Source organism: Scardinius erythrophthalmus, assembly GCF_964197995.2.
Source record: "Scardinius erythrophthalmus genome assembly, chromosome: 11".
Classification (NCBI taxonomy): domain Eukaryota; kingdom Metazoa; phylum Chordata; class Actinopteri; order Cypriniformes; family Leuciscidae; genus Scardinius; species Scardinius erythrophthalmus.
Window position 1 is genome coordinate 16,745,731 of NC_138231.1, and position 16,599 is coordinate 16,762,329.

The window sequence follows — 16,599 nt, forward strand, 5'->3', positions numbered from 1 at the left end:
TCATCACCTCATTTGCACTGACACTTCACATATTTGCTAGTAATGTGGTTAATCATGCTAGAAACATTGTAAATCATAGTAAATAATACTGAAATGAGGTGTATCAAGGTAAATCATGCTAGAATCCTAATAAATCATTCTGGAACATGGTATATGATAGTAAATCATGCTAGAATCATATTAAATAATTCTAGAATGTGGCAAATCGTTGTGGGAGGAGCCTATTTTACTCAAATGGCTATAACTCAAGAAGTAAATGAGATATCTTCACCAAACTCAGTACACATGTGTATGGGTTCAATTTGAGGTCACAGTAAACAATTCTATGGAGATCGGAGCATAGGTGGCGCTATAACTGTTAAAAAGCTTTAAAACCATATATATCCCATGGCAAATTGCCTGTATTGGCTGTAAATGGTCTTTTCCATCTATTATGTCAGTGGTTACATGCTTGCTAAATAAATCTTAATAACTTTTGATGCTTTTGTGCTTAAATGCCTTAAAGGCCTTAACTGCTTGAACCCTGATAAATGCTGCTTGCAGCTTTAATTATTATTATTATTTTTCCGCCATAAAACTGATCGGGCAGCCCAAACCGTAAGGCCTAGAGACGTGAAACTTGGCCAGATGGTAGTACTATTGCTCGCTACTCAGATACACGGACTCAGCCCAATCGGCCCATAGGTGGCGCTATAGCGATCAAAATTGCAAAACTGCTCATAACTTCTAGACCGTTAATTGTAGACTCAAGTGTCCTATATCATTGGAATCATTGGGTCAAGAAGGACAAAACTTATATCTCCGTTTTCATTTTCGGTAGGAAAAATTTTCCACTATTTTGCATTTTGTCCAGAACCTACTTTTGCGAACTAGTCCTAGAATTTTTAACCAATCAGAACCAAACCAGTGCAGAAATGTTCTCTGGAGTCTGAATATCAATAATTATCAAAAAAAAGTTGAAATTTCGATTCACGGTTGCTAAGGGGCGCCAAATTGTTCGAAGTGGGTGGAGCCAATTTTACTAAAATGGCTATAACTCGTCAATAGAATGAGATATCTTTACCAAATTTGGAACACCTGTGTTTGAGATTAATGTTTGGTCACGTGCTAAAAATCGTGACGATTGGCCACTAGGGGGTGCTATAACAGGACAAAAATATCTATAACGATCTGACCGTTAGTCCGATTGACTTGAAAATTGGTATGCAGTGTCTTGGTCCAAGGGGGCATGTATGTCTAAAAGGATATTGGCGTATCTCTAAAAACATGGCCGCCCCTGGCCAATGAGATTTGAGCACCTATTAAACAAGGTTAACGAAGTCCGATTGGAACGAAACTCGGTAGGCATGTTCGGCTCAAGCCCCTAGAGGTCTGTAAGAATTTTGAAAGAAATCGGCCACTAGTTGGCGCTAACGAGTTTTAAGGCTCTGTAATCACGTGGTGTAACAAATTTCGTCACAAAATGCATATCATTTGATAGATCTGCTCATGTTGAACAACTTTGCATCTAGAACCATTGCTGTCAATCAAACCATTCATTAATTATTCGTGAATATGTTAAAAACCTACTTTTGCGAACTTGTCCTAGGTTTTTTGCCCGATCGGAACCAGACCAGTCTAGGACAATTCTCTGGACTCTCTAGATCAATAATTATCAAAAAAAAGTTGAACTTTTGCATTTGGATGGCTGTAATAGGGTCATTTATAAAATGGTTGTGGCAAAATACACTAAAAAGCCTATAAATCCTAAACGAAAACTCAGAACTTCACGAAAATTGGTGAGCATATGTGCCATAACATTCTAAACAAGCGTGCAAAATTTCATGTAGATCGGACCATAGGTGGACCAATCGGTCCGCAATTTAGCATCCTCAATGTCTTGACTTCATGCACACCGAGTTTGGTGGCGATTGGATGAATTCTCTAGGAGGAGTGTTTCAAATTCCACAGCAAGCGTTCTCCAAACAACCCATAATAGCTGACTTCCTGTTGGGCTGGCGTATAACTTAAGAGTGCGAAAGTTGTTTGGCCCGATGAGATCTATATGTGTGCTGAGTTTCATATTAATAAATGCAAGCTAGTTTGATCTATGGACCAAGTTTTCGGATCCCATTTAAGGGGGCGCTGTTGAGCCCCCCTGCCACACCCGGGTACCAGCTTCAGCCTGGCCCTAATGGCCGCACGTTCTGACCTTTGTGCAAAGTTTCAAGAGTTTTCGAGCACGTTAAGGGCCCCAAAAGCCCCTGAAACCTTGAAAAACAATTATAAAAGCAAATTTCTCCTAACAGACAAATCCCCCACACACACAGAGACACAAATACAGAGAGAGAGAGAATTCTCCAAAAAATCACATTCAAACCAAAATATCTGACTTCCTGTTGGGCGGAGCTAATAACTGTAAATTAGAAAGTTGTCCGGCTCGATGAGAACAATATACATACCGATTTTTGTGATTCTAGGAAAAACTAAGCCCCCATTTTTGACTAAAGGTGGCGCTACTGAGCCCCTCACCACGCCCATTTTTGAAACTTTGCACATGTCTACTGGATAATAAATGTGATGTGTCTGTCGAGTTTCATGCATTTTCAAGCATGTGAAGTGTCTCAAAAGCATCCGAAAAGAATATTGAAGTTTGATGCGTTGCCACGGCAACAGTATCTAAGATATCAATAATCCTTTCACAGGTCTACATCTGCTGTGTGTCTACATTATACACATAAAGTTTGAAGCAAATCGGGTAAAAATAAGAGAGTGATTTCAAAGCATTTTAAAAGTGACACACTTCCTGCTGCCAGTTGGTGTGCTATAACTTTGACTCCCAATAGTCACATCCTTGTGTTCGGCCTCTTACAATGAATACACTGCTGAAGTTTCATCAAGATCAGTTGATGTATGCTGAAGTTATAATACATTTCCTGTGTACCTTATTCGCCATAAATTCGTTTCCTTGCCACGGCCAAACCGTTCGAAATATCAAAAATCCGTCCGCAATTTAGCATCCTCAATGTCTTGACTTCATGCTGACTGAGTTTGGAGGCGAATGGATGAATTTCCTAGGAGGAGTACATCAAATTCCACAGCATGCGTTTCCAAACAACCCATAATAGCCAACTTCCTGTTGGGCTGGCGTAAAACTTAGAGCACGAAAGTTGTTCGGCCCGATGAGATCCATATGTGTACCGAGTTTCATATTATTACATGCAAGCGTGTCTGATTTATGGACAAGTGTTAGGATCCCGTTCCAGGGGGCGCTGTCGAGCCCCCCTGCCACGCCCGGGTACCAGCTTCAGGCCGGCCCTGATGGCCTTCGCCCTTTCAGGGCTTGGGCCCTAATAATCCTAACGAAAACAATAGGGCCTTCGCCCTTTCAGGGCTTGGGCCCTAATAATAATAATAATCCTAACGAAAACAATAGGGCCTTCGCCCTTTCAGGGCTTGGGCCTTAATAATCCTACCGAAAACAATAGGGCCTTCGCCCTTTCAGGGCTTGGGCCCTAATAATAATAAATAATCCTACCGAAAACAATAGGGCCTTCGCCCTTTCAGGGCTTGGGCCCTAATAATCCTACCGGAAACAATAGGGCCTTCACCCTTTCAGGGCTTGTGCCCTAAAAATTAATCCTACCGAAAACAATAGGGCCTTCGCCCTTTCAGGGCTTGGGCCCTAATAATAATAAATAATCCTACCGAAAACAATAGGGCCTTCGCCCTTTCAGGGCTTGGGCCCTAATAATAATAATAATAATAATCCTAACGAAAACAATAGGGCCTTCGCCCTTTCAGGGCTTGGGCCTTAATAATAATAATAAATAATCCTACCGAAAACAATAGGGCCTTCGCCCTTTCAGGGCTTGGGCCCTAATAATAATAATAATAATCCTACCGAAAACAATAGGGCCTTCGCCCTTTCAGGGCTTGGGCCCTAATAAAGAATAATCCTTATGAAAACAATGGGGCCTTCGCCCTTTCAGGGCTTGGGCCCTAATAACAAATAATCCTAACGAAAACAATAGGGCCTTCGCCCTTTCAGGGCTTGGGCCCTAATAATAATAATAATCCTACCGAAAACAATAGGGCCTTCGCCCTTTCAGGGCTTGGGCCTTAATAATCCTACCGAAAACAATAGGGCCTTCGCCCTTTCAGGGCTTGGGCCCTAATAATCCTACCGGAAACAATAGGGCCTTCGCCCTTTCAGGGCTTGGGCCCTAATAATCCTACCGGAAACAATAGGGCCTTCACCCTTTCAGGGCTTGGGTCCTAAAAATTAATCCTACCGAAAACAATAGGGCCTTCGCCCTTTCAGGGCTTGGGCCCTAATAATAATAATAATAATAATCCTAACGAAAACAATAGGGCCTTCGCCCTTTCAGGGCTTGGGCCTTAATAATAATAAATAATCCTACCGAAAACAATAGGGCCTTCGCCCTTTCAGGGCTTGGGCCCTAATAATAATAATAATCCTACCGAAAACAATAGGGCCTTCGCCCTTTCAGGGCTTGGGCCCTAATAAAGAATAATCCTTATGAAAACAATGGGGGCTTCGACCCTTTCAGGGCTTGGGCCCTAATAACAAATAATCCTAACGAAAACAATAGGGCCTTCGCCCTTTCAGGGCTTGGGCCCTAATAATAATAATCATCCTTACGAAAACAATAGGGCCTTCGCCCTTTCAGGGCTTCGGCCCTAATAATAACAAATAATCCTATCGAAAACAATAGGGCCTTCGCCCTGTCAGGGCTTGGGCCCTAATAATAATAATAATAATAATAATAATAATAAATAATCCTAAGGAAAACAATAGGGCCTTCGCCCTTTCAGGGCTTGGGCCCTAATTATTCAGAATGCACATTTGCAAGGAACATATAACATTTTAGCAGGTTGAAGATATGAGATGTGAGCGTCATCAGTTTCGAAACGCATACACCAACGTGCTCCCGGTTCCGGTGAAATCATAAAACAAAATGCACACCCTGTGTCCCTGCTGTTGATATACAATCTCTGAACAACTTTGGTTTTAATGAGAAAAAAATATGAACTATTTGAGGGCGAATTCGATTCCAGAACCTCTGGCACGCTTCACAAAAATTCTACCACCCGTCCATTAGATCATACTAAAATGAAATGCGGATCTATGTATTTATTCACTGATGTAAATACTCTCAAGACTAACAATTTATGGTATTATAGAAGATGCAAGGATGAAACTATCACATTAAGCATGAGTTCTATGTCAATAAATTAAACTTAATGTGCTATTGAAATTGATCATAATGTTATTTTTATTTGTATTTTTTATTTTTCATTTTTTTTACCTAATGAGAGTTTCGTTGTCAATGATCATGGCTCAATTTGCAATTTGCAATGTTGCATTCTTCTCTTGGGCGTTTCATAATTCTGGACTTTTCAGTGTCAATTACATTCTCTTTACCTGTCTAATAATTATGCAAATCTAAATATAAGGTGGTTTTCACTTTAAGCCACATCTTCCCTCATGAATAATTACATATTGAATGATTATATACAATCTTAAGAGTAATTTTTGGAGAAGTTTAAAGTTTAGAGTTGGGAAAATGGTAGGAAAAATATCAGAATTTCGCCTTATTATGCACACACAGTAGGCCAATACAACTTTTAAAGTCTTTGTGTGAGGAACAGATTGGAATTTGTTTTTCTTCATGTCTGTTGTAGTTCTCAAAACAAATATGGCATCAGTGTTGCAGGTTGGATGTCAGTAAGATAAAACGTCTTTAGTTCTTGTCTTTTTACTATATAGCATGATGTCAAACCCGCAGGATATTTTATTGAAGAGCTGCTGCAGATTTAAGATTATGGCCACATTTATGGAAGATGTAAATGTAAAAGCTGAATGCAGATAACGAAAATGCATTTGCAATGTAATTACATGTGATGTACCCTGTGAATAATTGTATATTGCATTACTCTACAAGGTCATTTAAGTGCTGTTGAAGATTTTGGGAATCTTTTCTTGCTCTGTGATAAAGACAACACACTTTGATGCTGTGATCTGCTCAACCAAGTTAATCAACAATGTTTTTATCATATTTCATTGATTACTTTTGGAATCTCATTTCTTTCAGTTTGGTTTTGAACTTTTTTCAACATTTATTAATTTCTAATCTTTATTAAAATCCTTAACTGATGGGTTTGTAAAGAACAAAATTCAAGAAATTACAGAAAGCATTTTTAAATATGCCTCAGTTCATTTTAAAATGAGGAAAATTTTTCAGTTTCCACAACTGAAGGTATAAAAGCTGTCAAATAAATCCAGCTTAAAGTACTATCCCCAAAGAGATTTGTTAATGAAAGGTGTAAATGAGTCTGTTACACTGTTCATAATGTGGGCAATAAGGAGGTGTAAACCAACTGAATATTACACATACACAATTAAACATACATTTGATTCACAAAATAAAATGCCGCACAATAACGTAAAAGAAACCGTCCATGGAGGGTTTTGAATTGGGCCAGTGGCCACCAACAGCTATTCAGGAAAATTACAAATCTAGTTTGTTTCTGCTTTTCTTATGTCATGACTCTGTTCTATTCCATTTACCACTAGGTAACTGTTTGACCCCTAAAAAGGTGGGACCCTGCAAAGGTGCTTTCCCTCGTTGGCATTACAACGGTGCATCCAGCAAGTGTGAGCAGTTCGTCTTTGGAGGGTGTAAGGCAAATAACAACAACTATCTCTCCGAAGAGGAGTGTTTAAATGCCTGTAAAAACATCAAAGGTAATGCACATCTCATTGTATTGTGGCAGTGTTGCACTATTGGTTTATAGGAATACCTAAATATGAAAACTGTCCTTATTTATTTGTGCTTAAAAGCAGTATGCTGTTTATTTTATCTCCCATGGAAACACCTAAAGAGAAATTTGAAAAATCTTCACTTGGTTATTTACTTCACAATGACAGTTAATAGACCTATTAACTCACACTATAATAAAAGCATCATCAAAGTCCATTCTACTTTTCAACTCTTCTAAAAAAAAAAAAAAATGAAATGGTGTTGTTTAATTATCTGGTCACACTTTATATTAGGTGTCTTTAACTACTATGTACTTACATCAAAAAATAAGTACAATGTACTTATTGTGTTTATGTTGTATTATAAAAATCTTGCTTTTATTAAGGTGGGCTATGGGTAAGTTTAGGACAGGATTGGTGGTATGGTTAGGTTTAAGGGTGGGTTAAAAGGTAAGGGAAGTGTAATTATAGATGTACTTACAGAAATGAATTAAAGCTGTAATGCAGGTAATTATAACAATAAAACATGTATGTACACAATAAGTGCATTGTATCAAATTATTAACTTAAATGTTAGTACATAGTAGTTAAAGACATCAAATATAAAGTGGGACTGATTATCTTTAACTCTGCTGCAGTTCTTAAATCAAATGTGGCATCAGTGGTTCAGGTTGGACAGAAATAACATTTAATTTAATTATGTCTGATTCCCATACAGCATGACTTTAAACCTGCAAAATATTTAATTTTAAGAGCTACCACAAAAAAAAACAAAAAAAAAAAAAAAAAAACATCCCCTTTGGTCTTAACAGAATATTACAGAATATGAGTGCAAAATAAGGATGGGTTTTGGTTCAGCTACTCTACAGTTTATGGCCATGCAAACATTTTAGAGAATTATATGTTTGCAACTTTGTTTGCTCCAGGTCCTTTTCTGTTCCAAAGTGATATTGCCCCTGTGCACAAAGTGGGTTCATAAAGAAATAGTTTAGTGACTTTGGAGAAGTCGTCACTTTGACTGGCCCCTTAACTGAAGCCTTCCAGAACACCTTTGTGATGAATTAGAGGAGCGGCAACCTCCGAGCCTTACCTCACTGATGCTTGTGTCTTGCACAGTTAAAGAGATTCATCACCCCAACATGAACAATTTCTCATCATTTATTCGCTTTCATGCCGTCCCAAATGTATATAAGAGATTTTTAGAAAAATAATCCATCTCTACGCAAGTGGATGGGTACCTCAAATCTGATACCTCAAAAACCATGCAAAAAGAAACTGAACCCCAGTTGATGAATCAATTTTCTTATGAAGCAAAACAATAGTTGTGTGAGAAAAATACTAATATTTTTAAACTATCACTTTGGGGGAGACCTGATCTGGCCACTGGATGGTGTTGGCTCTGGCACGCACACACACACACATTTTAATTTGCCTCTCCTCTGTTACCGCTATGGTCCGGGTGCACACAAGACCCATAGCACTTGTTCATTCAAACTCAACGTACGCATCGCCCATGCTACAATAAACTCACATCGCATACACATTCAAGTATAATTACCAGTTGGTTGATATATGTTGAGTGATTCCAGATGCTGAGGAGATTGTTGGTATCTAGGGCTAGCGCTCCATCTCGTCTCCGCAATAATGGCGCCATTCAGGATGGATGTGTTGTGTGATGTGGGAAATGTTGTTAGGTTTATGTTAATATCTTGTTGGAAATCTCAGAAGTGAAGACCAGGAAACTTGGATGTATCTACAACTGGATTCTTTTCTGAGAAAGTGTTGTTGATGGCTGCAGTCATCAAGTCCAACTAAGGCAGGCATGCATTGTATTGGGCTTATGAGATATAAGTACTGCCCACTAAATGCCTATAAAATACAATGTATTTCACCTTAGATTTCCAAGGTGATGTTATGTAAGGAGGTAGGATCCGCAGATCTTAAACCTATTCTTATAATACAATCGAATACAAATTTAAACCTTCTTAAGTCCATTCTATAAGCTATCAGTCAGCATAAGTCCAATCTTCCAGTCATGTAACTTGAAAAAGTTACAGGCACATATCACTTATTCTGTGTCGTGTCCTAGATTTACATAAGTGTGATAGTTCTGGTTAAATGACGAGGAGAGGGGCAGCTTCAGAGTAGCAAGCAGTAGAAGCTGATTAACATTAATTTCTCTAAAGTTCTTTTAGTTTTTTTCTACACTATTGTGGTAAACCTGGACATTGGATGATAATGACAACTGGCCTCTCTTTAAAGGACATAGGACATTTTAAAGGGGTCCTATTATGCCCTTTTACTAAGTCTTGATTTTGTTTTTGGGGTGTACTACAATGTTTTCATGCTTGATTTTTTTTCTTATACATGATTATATATATTATATTATCCACCATTTATTTGTGATATTTGTCAGAAAACTAAGGTAATACAAACCGTAATCGATCACAAAACCATGGTTAATTTTCCCAAGGAGAGGTGAACCATCTTACAAAAGCGAGAGCTTATAAGCAACAGAAAACAAGTTCTTTAATTAAGTTCTTTAAGTAAATTTTCAGATAAATGTTGGGGTTACAATTAGTGTTGTCAAAAGTACCAAGTCGGTACTGAAATTTTTAAAATGTGATGCTTTGAGCGCTGTTGAGCAGAATAATCAACACCTCTGACTTGCCAATGTGCTCAAGCGCTCATCGGATGTGTCTGTGATTGGCCACAATGATCAACGCACGGGAGAGTTCCAGAGCACACGGAAGTGTGTGCAAGTTTTTTAAGAAACAGGAGTGGGAGCTTTTGAAAGCACAAGCAGCCGTCTATCAGTGGACCGGTCCGCCGATAGACGCCTGCTTTCAAACACTCCCGTCTGTATCTGTGTAAGCGATCAGTGTAGCCAATCACAGACATATTTGATGAGCACGTGAGTACAATGGACAATCAGTATGGATCTCGCTTTGTGTTCAGGGGCATCTTCTGTCTGGAATAGACAAACTGCTGCAACAATGTTGAAAGGACACCTTTTTCTTAAATGCCATTGTATGGTGTGGCATTATGATTTGTCCTCACATAAATCATTAGACTATCATGTGTATTCCTTTAATCCTTTAAGACATTTCCTTTCATTAAATACTCAATCTCTCATGGCCCATCAGAAAGTAATGCCTTCTCAAATGTTGTCTGTCTGCAGAAATCCCTGGTGGAGATACGAGAATGGGGGCTAAGGAAGGTATGTTTGCTTTCGATCTCCCCTCTGCCAAAAACTTCCCCCAGAGTGTGTTGCTCGTCTCAGTCTGTGGTTTTGTCTGTGTGTGATACAGACTGTTCTCCTTCATGTGGAGAAGAGCAGTTTAAATGCTCCAACGACTGCTGTGTGAAGAAAGAGTTTGAGTGTGACGGACTGCAGCAATGCAGCGACGGTTCTGATGAGAACAACTGTGAGCAATGTGAGACTCGGCACCATAACACACACATACACCTCATGACATGTACTCCGTTTCTAAATTTACTTCTTTTACTTTTTAGTGAATAAAAGCCTGAGTCGACTTCTTAAGATTGGGGTGAATAAAAAAGGTGAGTTTTATGTAGTGCTGAGAAATTGTAATTGTATTGCCGTGACACACCAAGCCAATGGTGGGCCATCAATGAACGTCTGTCAGGTTAGTTTTGCCCAGTTGAGCTTGTTGAATCTGTGTCAGTGAGAGAGAGAACTCTGATTGGCTGTGCAGACAGCACAGACAGAAGGCTGTTATAATTCTACGTCATTTTACCTGAGCATTCCGATATGCAAATATTTTCATAAAATGAGCTGCCTGGGATGAAGAAGGTGATTAGCATGATTGATATTCAAAATGGTAAGCAAGTGCTGCTTTGTTTATTGTGTTGTCCTAGTTTGGGTTTCTATTTTTGAATAAAGAATGCAGACTATTGATACCGGCTGATATAAACAGTTTTATGGCTGATTTAGGCTGATTTAAACAGCAATTCCATTACATACAATACATCATGCTAGTTGTCAGTTGCCTGTAGTCTTTGCAGTGTGTTGAAGCGCAGACTCAGCCGACCTGAGATCAGGACACAGTCAGCTTTCCTCTCCACTAGTTCTTTGACTTCGGCTTGTCACAGCCTTTACACACCAGCAGCCTTATTAGGTCATTAAAGGTGCAATAGGTGATTCTCTATAGAAACATTTTGTTATGCTGGTTGAAAGTCTCCTCATATCCTGATAGCAATCACTGTTAAGCGTCTAAATGTGTTTTTATAAATATATATCGCCTGTGGAAGACTTAGGACCATAAAGTGTTCGTACAATCATTGCATTTGTTCCGAAGGAAATAACGTGTTCCCTGTCAGTCAACGTGTGTTTTCACACCACTGCGCAGCCTGTTCACACAGACATCATACGTCATCAGTGTGTGCCACCTACACTGTGCTGACAGAGCGAGAATGGCAGTCAAGCGTTATTGTGGTACTGTGTTACTCACTGAACTGTGAAGTTTTCTCACCGGTGAATGACACATGATGTAATCCAATAACGTTGTCTCTGGTCGTCTCTCTTCTGGTCTGTGTGTGTTCATGTGTTTTGGAGGAGACGAGGCTTTGAACGGCGATTTGCAGTAAAGGCGGGATCGTATGCTTCAATGCTAGCAGGCTAAAGTCAGCATTTCCCAGATCACCTATTACACCTTTAATGAAAAATTCCCTCCAAAATTTAAACCACCGTACTAACTCCCGCTCATGTCATTTGGAAACTTTTATGATTTTTCTTTTATAAAAATCATAAAAACCATAAGAAGAAATTTAGTGGAATCTCCTGGCTATTCTTGTCTATATATATATATATATATATATATATATATATATATATATATATATATATATATATATATATATATATATATATATATATATATATATATATAAAAAGTTGTCAAGCTGCAATAAAGGCAAAAACACCGAAAGATAAAAAAGATAGTCCATACAGCAAGGCTTTTGGAGTTATTTGATTAAATGGACCAAATTTTCCTCTCCACATTTGCCTATTTTATGAAGTAGTGCCTTTAGTTTACATGCATTGCTCAAAAGTTTGATGTCAAGAATGCTCAAAGCTATTAATTCTCTCACATCACAACTCATGACAGCATTTTGATGATGTGGAAGGGCTGATGAGATATGAGAGCTATTGCATAGGGGAATTTTGGGTGGACGATGCCTTTATTTTTTCATTATTATCGATCTTAGATGTTTTCATTTATCAACAGTTAGTTTTATATTTTTGTTATCCCACCAACAGTTTGTGCATGAAACGGATTGCTTATTTCTTCATCTTTCATTCTCTGCTAATCCTGTTCTCCTATTGTGATGGAACAGCCCACTGCACAGATCCTCCTGAAACGGGCCCATGTCGAGCCCATTTTACTCGCTGGTACTATGACCCTCTCAACAAAAAGTGCCATCACTTCATCTTTGGTGGCTGTGATGGCAATGAGAACAACTTTGAAACAACAGACAAATGCATGAGCAACTGCTCAGGTGTCACAGGTATGAAGAGTGCTCAAGTCTGATATAGTAGTGATGATGGCTGAAGTATGGATTTGATGTATATTTCTTATGTCTGTCTTTGTAGAAAAAGAAGTGTTTGCAAGAGGAATGTTTGCAAGAGTTGATGAGGACCTAGGGGAAAGCCAGTCAGGTAACATCTAATCATCTTATTTACATACATATTCCTTTATATTTTCCTATATATAGCTTAAAATAATACTCTTGTGCCTCATTGCTTTTTTTAATGTATTAAGCATGAATCTTTTTTTTTTGGTTTATACTTAAAACCTAAATCAAATTTTTTTCCTACGTCTTGTCATAATTTTGGGTAACACTTTACTTAGCCTTAATATATAATGCATTATAAAAGTATTTTTAATGCACCATACAATGCAGCGATCTCATGAATAATTGTAACCACAGCTATAATACATTATACTTTCTAAAAATGTGACAATAAATAGATAAGAATTATAATGCATTAAAATGAGACTGATAACAAATTTTAGATGTGACAAGGAATCTGAAAAAGATTATAATGCATTTTAACTTTGGTTACAATTATTTATTAAAATATATAATGAATTGCAACATACGCTATGAATACCTTTTATAATGCATTATACATCAAGCCTTCACTTAAAACGTTACCCAATTTTGCTTCTTGCATTCTTTTTGTAAATGTATCTTGTTTTAAGGATATTAATATATTTTGCTTGGAAGCAATACAGAATATTAGTTAAAGTTTTTTGTTGTTGTTGTTGTTGGTAGATTTGTTTTGGTTTTGCAGCACAACTATATTTATTTGTTTGTTTATTTATTTAGTTAGTTTGTTAGTTATTTTCTAGTTACTTTTAGAATTTGAATAATTATGTGTGAAGTATGTACAAGTTCATGCAGTGCATGTTCTCGATTGCCTTTTCTCCTCCCTCAGCTTCTGTTGCGCTGGCTGTGGTGTTGGTCGTGGGCATCTTGGCCGTTCTGGCTGTGCTGGGTTACTTCTTCCTCAAGAACAGGAGAAAAAACCATCAGCATCAGCACGTGGCCACCAGCAGTCCTCAAGTGGCTTACAGTGAAGAAGACCAACAGATGGTCTACAACAGCACCACTGCCAAAGCATGACACCAGAATCTTTAAAACATTATGGTCTGCCACTCCGATCTACTGTAGGCTGGCTGCAGTGTAGGACGGGTCATATGAATCATTCCCTTGACAAAAGTACTCAGTTACAGGTTTCTGAACTTAAATTAAAGCCATATTACATGTTTGGCCACTGAACCAGGTCTTTTTATCTCAGGTCGTAATGATCAAGGTGTTTCTTTTTAATGTGGATATTTAGAATTAGTGTATTATGTTACATTGAGACTCAAGTGTGTGTTCGTGAAATGGCACGAGAGAGTTTGTAAAGTAGATATTGGATTTTTATCATTCCTTAAAAATGGTCTTCTACAATCAGAGAATTTTATATTCAGGTTTTATAAGCATGTGACAAAAGATATTGTAAAAGTGTTTTTGTTTTATTTGTTATTCGTAAGCTGCTTATCATTCTGAAGATTGTTGATGGGAGTAGAATTTCTTGAATTATCTATATTAATAATTCTGTAACATTTTTAATTGCATATATTTTTTTTCATGGTGACAAGTTATTGTTTATATGTGGAATATTTGTGAGATTAATTGTATTATTTGTCCCACAAACCCTTGTTCTTGTTGCACTAAATGTAAAATGTCTTCCAGCTTTTCTCTAAAGTGTTTATTAAAGAGAACTTATTGAGTTTGAGTGATATTCCAGTTATTGAGTAGGCTACTGGGACAAAAGGGGCTTTAAAACTAGAAAACAAGGTTTAATCCATAATACATTTTTGCTTATAGATCACAATTCGATGACGACACGACTGTTCAGCTGCTTTGTTAGCTGAATGATGAACTTTTCTGTCATTGAACTGACTTGAATTGAACAATGACACACTTTTCTTTTTAGAGTTGCTTTACATTAGAATTTAACTTTGCATCATTGAATCATTATTTTCCTGTTATCCCCGTCAAGCTGCTTTGAAAAGCAATCTGTATTGTATAAAGCAGCGGCGCTATATCAATAAAGGTGATCTTGACAATTGAGTTTTTAGTCACTTGACTGATGTGGAGACATGGAGGCCAAAACATACATTTTACTAAAAACATTTTAAAACGCTTAACGTGAAAAACAAATAAAGTGACTCAATGTACTGAAACAGCATTTATTTTCTATTCTATTCGTAAAATTATGAATGAGATTATGCAAACCTGAAATGAATGCTCTGATAGAGCTCGTTGTTATTTAGTACAATAGCGACATCCATTGGCAGTGACGTGTCTTGCATGTTTCGTGAAAATAGCTGTTAGACGAATTGATCAAAATAAAACAAAAAGCAGAGTAAAATGTTAGAAAATGGGCAGAACATGCTCTTAGGACAAGCAGGAATGAAATTAGGCTTGTTCGACTTCATGCAGCTCTGCGCAGACCGATCGGCGGCTGACTTAAAGCAGTGCATGCAGGTTAGAAATTTTGTCGACTTGATACAGCGCAAGCGTGCCACACAAGCCCTGAAAAGTGAAGCCAAAACGTCTCGATCGCCCACCGGTGGCTGGTCCTAGTATAGGTCATAAGCCCCGCCTCCCCGTGTTATTCAACGGGACGCGAGACCAACTAAACAATTAAATTACACTTTAAATATCTTTTTCCAAAGGTGGTTTCTTTCATTTGCTGTCGTTTTTATCACGCTGATAAAAGTTAACGTGAACACGCTAAGTTCAAGTGTCTGTTTCAAAAATAAGTTGGTTTTTAGTTAGTTACGTGATGCGGTGGTGTGACGTCATGATTGACAGCTGTGATTGACAGGTTCTCTGAGCGAAGTAGTCACTGAAGCACCAACGGACATTTTTTTCGGGATCTTCGGAGGACTGAGGAGATTGTATTTACTTTATTTTAATAAGCCTCTTGTCGTACTGCAATCAATTTTTAAAAAAAGTGTGCAGAATGCACTTTCCCTGCGAGAGTGAGGGCGGAGCGTTGATTTCGCGGCTTTACTTCCTGCTCACTACTGCGCAGGTCTGGTCCCGAGATCGCTACTGCGCAGACTCAAGTTCCAATATGTCAGCGCCATATCGGGACTCTGGCGGCTTCAGTTCTCATCAATGGAAGAGAGCGAAGGGGTGTCGTCCATCTTTTTTTACAGTCTATGATACAGCGCCGACGCCACGTGACTGTGACGTATGCCATCAAAGTACCGCAAGAGCAATTCGAGAGTAGCCGGAGAACTCAGCCAGCGCAGCTTCTCAAGAGCGGCTGCACTGGGCTGCACGTGGGCTGATGACGACACAGCTGTTCCATGATTGGCTGGATTCACCGCATGACAACGATCACGTGTGTTTCGTGTTTATTCGAACACCTTTAGTTCCTCTAAGCTCTCAAATCAGTTTATTATAACAGTGAACACACTGTGTATTGTGTCATGTTTATCAAATTAAAACTGCTTAAAAAACGTAGGCTCGCACTTCATTGATAGTAACTTATGTTGAACTTTATTCTTGTTCAAACAGACGCTGTATGAAGCAGTACATAAAGTATTGAATGAAAATGTCTCTGAAACATCTGTGTATTATTTGGCAAATATTGCATTTATTTCACTGCAGCTGTGCTAAAGTATGCAAACACCACGTGAGCGGTCACCACGGGAACCAGAAAGTGTCCGACTTCTTGTGCAGCTCCTCCCCGCCTGCACGCGGCTACTCTCGCCGATCGGTTGAATCCAGCCGCAGGCGATGTCGAACACACCTATTAATTTGAGTGAAATTTGGCCCATCATTGTTCCCCGAAAGTTGTTTGAAATCGCTCGGTTACGATGGTAAAATTAATTCTTCACTGTATTTTTAATACAATGTCTTTGACATTTCCGATATTATTATCCACGTTGTTTGTTCATACAGCCGCTGAAACCGCGTGTTGTCGATGACATCACATGGAACCTGTTACTTTTCTCAGCGCTGGTCATAATGGTCCAATCACATTCATTTGTGCTTATAAATGGGAATATTGTTGAGAGAATTTTACATTTGTGTCAGATTGTACTTTGGAATTAACGAATAAAACCGTATACACTTACAGTATTCGTGTACAAACAATAATTCAATTTGTTCTCCTAAAAGAATAAATGGGGATCAGAATGAGACGTCATGCGCCCCCTTGAGGAAAACTTTCCTGCAATTCCTGCTCTTGTCCACTAGAAGACATAATTTCTCCTATTTAAAAGTAATAGCCAATC

At 38.4% G+C, this 16,599-nt stretch overlaps 1 protein-coding gene across 2 annotated transcripts in view; it reads left to right on the forward strand.

The window, feature by feature from the left end:
• spint1b (serine peptidase inhibitor, Kunitz type 1 b) overlaps nucleotides 1–14,072 on the forward strand; it is a 139,192-nt gene extending 125,120 nt beyond the window's left edge. The window contains exons 4-10 of one of the 2 annotated variants that reach the window (XM_081378361.1): nucleotides 6,581–6,751; nucleotides 9,948–9,986; nucleotides 10,078–10,203; nucleotides 10,283–10,330; nucleotides 12,128–12,298; nucleotides 12,384–12,449; nucleotides 13,233–14,072. In XM_081378361.1, the coding sequence (XP_081234487.1) occupies nucleotides 6,581–6,751; nucleotides 9,948–9,986; nucleotides 10,078–10,203; nucleotides 10,283–10,330; nucleotides 12,128–12,298; nucleotides 12,384–12,449; nucleotides 13,233–13,420 (809 nt within the window). In that variant the 3' untranslated portion in view covers nucleotides 13,421–14,072. The remainder of the gene's footprint in view (nucleotides 1–6,580; nucleotides 6,752–9,947; nucleotides 9,987–10,077; nucleotides 10,204–10,282; nucleotides 10,331–12,127; nucleotides 12,299–12,383; nucleotides 12,450–13,232) is intronic. The other variant, XM_081378360.1, reaches the window with a different exon arrangement.
• The last annotated feature ends 2,527 nt before the right edge of the window (nucleotides 14,073–16,599 follow it).